The 5,467-nt window shown below is 42.5% G+C and overlaps 1 protein-coding gene across 1 annotated transcript; it reads right to left on the bottom strand.

Moving 5' to 3' along the window:
• Positions 1–936: 936 nt before the first annotated feature.
• LOC119690598 (MAP7 domain-containing protein 1) lies at positions 937–3,697 on the bottom strand. The gene is given in 2 exon segments (XM_038106229.2): positions 937–3,048; positions 3,352–3,697. Coding segments are annotated over 2 exon segments (1,290 nt in total). The 3' UTR covers positions 937–2,104.
• Between the last annotated feature and the right edge of the window lie 1,770 nt (positions 3,698–5,467).

The following is a 5,467-nucleotide window of genomic DNA, read 5'->3' as shown; positions in this document are numbered from 1 at the left end:
GCTTATTTTTGAACCAAGAATAAGGGACAGGGCTGACCTAATACAATTGACTGTTCCGTATTGGGTTCCTTCGTTGAATACCTTAGTGAGGAAGTAAATTACGTTCGGAATTGATGCTTCATAAAAATCAATTTGATTGTCGTTACAAAATTTACTCCAGCGTTTAAAGGCGACTTCATATTGCTTTAGTGAATTATCCGCTAGCGAGGCGCATATGATATCCAGCGCAGCCGGCGGCACACGTCTTCTTAAGAACGCTTCCCGGATAACCTCCCTGCCATAAGCGTGAGCCTGGGTTGGATTGTGCTGTTGGTTGGAGAAAACAAAGTTACGTCAGACGGTTCTAAAATAATAGGGTCACAGCACAGGAGACTCTGGAAGAGTGGGAACCAAGGTTGAGTAGGCCACAGAGGAGCCACTACGATGCCCTCAGCACCCTCGGAGATATTTTTTTTTAGCGTTTTTAGCAGAACAGCAACTGGTGGAAATGCGTAAAAAAAATATTTTTTCCATTCTATGGTAAAAGCATTAATTGCAAACGCTCCCGGATCCCTATTCCAAGATATGTAACGTGGACGTTTATTATTTATTCGAGAGGCGAATAAGTCAATCTCAGGCTTGCCTAGAAGGTTGGTAACATGAGTGTAGGCTGCCTCACTCAGTTCCCATTCGGTGTCAGGGTGTTGCTTCCTTGACTCCGCGTCCGCTACATCATTATCCTGAGAGCTAATGTTAGATGCAAATATAAATAAATTTCGAGCCTCACAAAACTGCCATATATTTTTAGAAATTTTATTAAGGTGGGGGAATCGGACACCTCCCATGCGATTTACATATGATATGGCAGTTGTGTTATCTATCCTTAATAGAATCTGACAATTGCGAAGGTTTTTTGCAAAGATCTGAAGACCAGCCCTTAGTTCGAGAGAGTTAATGTGCTGCTGGCTCTCTTCTTCAGACCACCGACCATTGGCGGTCTCCTCACCACATGCCACCCCCCACCCTGTTTTGCTGGCGTCAGAAAATATTTCAATTTTATAAATATCATCCCTTATAGGGTTAGTGGCATTGTCGATGATTTTTAGCCACCAATCGAAATCATTTTGTAACTCAGGTGGTAAGCTTAGGTACGAGTTATAGTCGTCCGAGTTTAACAATGCAAGATATTTACACCGTTCAAATAGTTTGGTGTAAAGCCAGCCATATTGGACGGCAGGGCAAGCAGATGTGAGAAGACCAACCAATCGTGCGAAGCTTCGGATTGTACAACGTTTGATTTTCTTAAATTGTAATAGCTCCTGTTTAATTAGTTTGCGTTTCTTATCAGTTAATCTTATGTGAAATTTTTCTGAGTCAATTATAAAGCCAAGATATTTACAGGACTTCTGTGGTATCATACAGCTTTTTTCTTCGTTTATGATAAAACCTAGACACTCTAATATCTGTTTTGTTTGAGAAAGGTTATTAAGACAGTTGTCATAGTTGCTGCCAACGCAGCAGATATCGTCGATGTAAATAGTAGATAAAAAGTTAAGGGATCTGAGCAAAGACATGACTGGTTTGAGCAGTTTTGTAAAAACGAAGGGTGCTGTACTTAACCCGAAGGGTAGTACATTAAACTCGTATGTTCGTTGTTGCCACTGAAAGCGCAAATAGATTCTGTGTAATTTGGAGACCCGTACTAAAAAATATGCGTCTTTTAAATCTAGCGACGCCATGAATGAATCCCGCGTAATTAATTTTAGTGTTGTTCTTAGGTCTTCTAACTTAAAGTGTTGTGTTGACACATATTTATTTAGTGATTTTAGGTTTAGTATAAATCTTTTACTGCCATTTTGTTTTTCGGTCAGAAAAAAACTAGAAAGATATTGGCCTTCTACCGGTACGCATTCGGATATTGCCCCTTTTGCTAATAAGTCATTAATGGCCTTATTATATTCAATAATATCAGACGGCGAACAATATGGGCTTCCCGGTTTGTGCGACTGAATAGGAGGTTCCGTAAACGGTATTTGCTACCCCCGAATCCAGGATAGAATTACAGGGTCATTGGTTATAATTTTCCACTGATTATAAAACGAGCGAAGTCTTCCACATACCGTATCTACTGGCGCCGCTGTGGAGCGCGGTACTGTGAGCGCTGCTGCGGTGGCAGCGGCGGCGGCGGCGGTGCCCGCGATGTCTGCGCGGGGGGCGGGGGGCGGCGCCGAGGGGGCGCGTGCGCCGGCTGGCGCGGCGCTCCCTGCTGCCAGCGGCCCACTGCCGCACCCGCGTTGTACGGGAGTGGGGGCTTCGAGTTTAAAGGACGTGGAAACTTTGACCTCGAAGCAGAAGAATTATTCTTTGCGGAACTTATTTTTATTTCAGATCCCGACTTGGTGATCGCCTTGGCAGAAATAAGGGTTTGTGCGAGTTTTTCGCCAAATAGATATCTGTCGATATCAGTTTCATATATGTGATCCTTAATTTCTTTCTTAATACCGGAACATATGAAACTACGTCTATTCATTGACTCGGTATGCTGTAGATCACACACAAGGGGCCCAGCTTCGATAAGTAATTTTACCACCGACGTATCTTTATTACTCTGAGCAAATATTTTTGTAAGAGCCTCCCCTATGCATGATATTGCGGCGCTGATACGACCTTGCTTATTTTCAATGGCCTTGTCTTTCTTGATAGGATTGTCTAACAAGGCTGCCTTGATTTCTGCATTCAAAAGCGGTGCATCTATTTTTTGTCAATTTTCTGGAACTAGATGTCTGTCGAGAAGCTCCTTACGCTCCTCCTTTGTCAGCCCCGTTGTGGCCACAAACTCCCACCGTAGTGCGAGGTCCCTCCGAATTTTTGGGCCATATTTTTTGTCCTTACACGGCGCTTGGCCGAGCAGCTCGAGCATCTCGTCGTCCAGAACGACCACGTCGTCCTCTCCCTCCAGCGGCGGCGGCGGCGGCGGCGGCGGCCCGGCGGCGGGCGCGGCACTCGGCGCGGCACTGGCTGGTCGGTGTATGCGGGATGGGCCTGCCACTGGGACATCTTTTGGAGCGCCTGTAAAGCCAGAGATGTTCATTATGAACCATCCACAAAGCTTTTTAAATGTAGGTAACATCCACATAGAATGTACACAACATAATTATAAAACCTGTTAAAACAGGTCCGGTCATGACACGGTAGGACATAATACTTAGGCAGCAGCAATGGGATATTCACACAGAACTATCCACAAAGGCGTCTTTAGGTAGGTAACATCCACACAGGATGTACACAAGCACAGCAGCTTATATCGGCACGATTTTCGTTGATTACGAAAAGATTTTTGTATAATTTTTTGTCTGAGGGTATGTTACTTACCCTCTGTGTTTGTCGTCTCGAGCTCATCCTGTGGGCCGCTGCTGGGACACTCGACCGGTGATCCGGGGTCGTACTCCCACTCGTCCCCGGGCTCGGGCGACTCGCTCCTGCGCGGCGGCGGCGGCGGCGGCGGGGACCGCGGTGGCGCGGCCCGTGGCGGTGATGAACGCGGAGGCGAGGGCCGCGGTGGGCCCCCTTCACTGCTGCTGGAAGACACTACCCTGGTACGACGGCGGTGGCGGGAACTGGAATTTCTTTTCCGTTTTCTTAGTGATTTTTCCAATTTTCGCACTTTTTCCCGTAGATATTCACTGTCATCGTCGTCCTTACGCTTACGCTTCGGCATTTTACACTCTTTTTAGGTTTAATCGGTATGAACACTTAGTAAAATATTTTTTCACGATCAAAGTGTGGTTGAACGGCGGAGCACTTGAACGCGAATGACTATTCGCGTGGGTAGGGTGGCCAGCACAAGGTGCCTGTCAAGTGTCTTGTTTTTTTCGGGTTACCCTACATATTTTAACTATAGTGTATGAATGGCGAGACAGTACGTGCTACTACAAGTATTCTAATCTCGAGGACAAAGCAGTAGTATAATCTTTAAATATATTAAGAATAAGTTCCACGATACAAGTTCGCCTAGTGTGAAATTTGCAGCCACATCACAAAATGTACTCAAAAAAATTGTTATTAAACTTTTTTTTACTTTTTACTTAATTTAATTGAGATATAACTGATTTCTCCCAACATCCAACAAGAGTAAGACGAGACAACATAATTAGTTTCTGTATTCTGCCCTGCTTTAGTATCTAAATAACAAAAAAATCTGGAACAAGAGCATAGTAGCATACGGTACAAAGTCTCAGCGAAAATTCCAGAAAATAAAACGAAATAGTGCATATTAGAAATACTTAGCATTCTTGCAGAGACTCGCGAACGCGCGCGGCGCCGGCTTGCTTTTATTATTGTTGCCACCGAAAATGCAACATTCCATAATAAATATTATTAATAGGAAACGCTCTAGTTTCTTTCATATTTAATTTACCATGTTGCATAATATAGACAGTTATGATATTTTCAAATGTAATGTTGGCATACATAATAATATTAGATTACGCGTTGCTGTTTCCATTTTACGCCGGTACTGAAGTCTAAACGTGTTTTAAGGCAGCTAGAAAACGTGTGAGAAAAAAGAGGGTTAAAAAGATATTCATATGAAAATTTAATTAACCATGGGCATTTTAATATGAGCTTACCATCCTTTTTTACGGAATCATATAACAGATAATGATGTGATGTAAAATATGTATTTAAACAAGTACCTAAGTAATACGATTGAGAATCTGTCTAACAACCACTGCACCATGGAGTAGTCTTCACCAACGTTATTGCTCTCATTATACTTTCCAAATTGCCAAGATTCCCAGACAATGGCAATCTGCATATCATTATAATGCTTTTATGAATTCCTGATTTCAGTAATGAGATATTCAATCCGCATTAGCGGCAATAATTATGATTAGCGCGTGTGACGGTAATCTCCTACGCAATTAACTCGTGCATAGGTATGCTAATAAGCTAAGCAATAATGCCGTGCGATTTTAGGTGACACATTTTAAACGGTTAATTATTTACATCCAAATTATTCAAAACAAATTTTCAACTACTAGGCCTAAACTCTTCCTTAGTTGGAAGGAGACCCGTGCCCCAGCAGTGGGGACATGATCAGGCGCGGATCCACCCATATGGGCAAGATGGGCATGCCCATCACCTAAATTCCTTGCCATATCACACCACGGGATTTCAATATAATAATTTCGTTATTTTATCATTTTCGTATGATTGTTTTTTATAATGATGCTGATGGTGATGATTTCTGGTTATGCTAAATATATTTTTTCCACCTCGGAAGCCCTCTGGATAGTTGTGAAGAATTCAAAAACTATAAAATTTTCGGTCATGCCAAGAGTGAGTTTCGGCTAACAGCAAATGTCACTACTTACGTATAAGTACAACGTGACTAGTTTGACCCCAATAAGCCATATAGTTTTAAAATAAACTGTATTATTATAAAAAACTTTAAGATTTTGATCAAATTCGAAATGTTTTATTAAAA

This window comes from Plutella xylostella, chromosome 12 (assembly GCF_932276165.1).
Source record: "Plutella xylostella chromosome 12, ilPluXylo3.1, whole genome shotgun sequence".
Taxonomy (NCBI): domain Eukaryota; kingdom Metazoa; phylum Arthropoda; class Insecta; order Lepidoptera; family Plutellidae; genus Plutella; species Plutella xylostella.
This window is presented reverse-complemented; position numbering and strand designations above follow the sequence as displayed.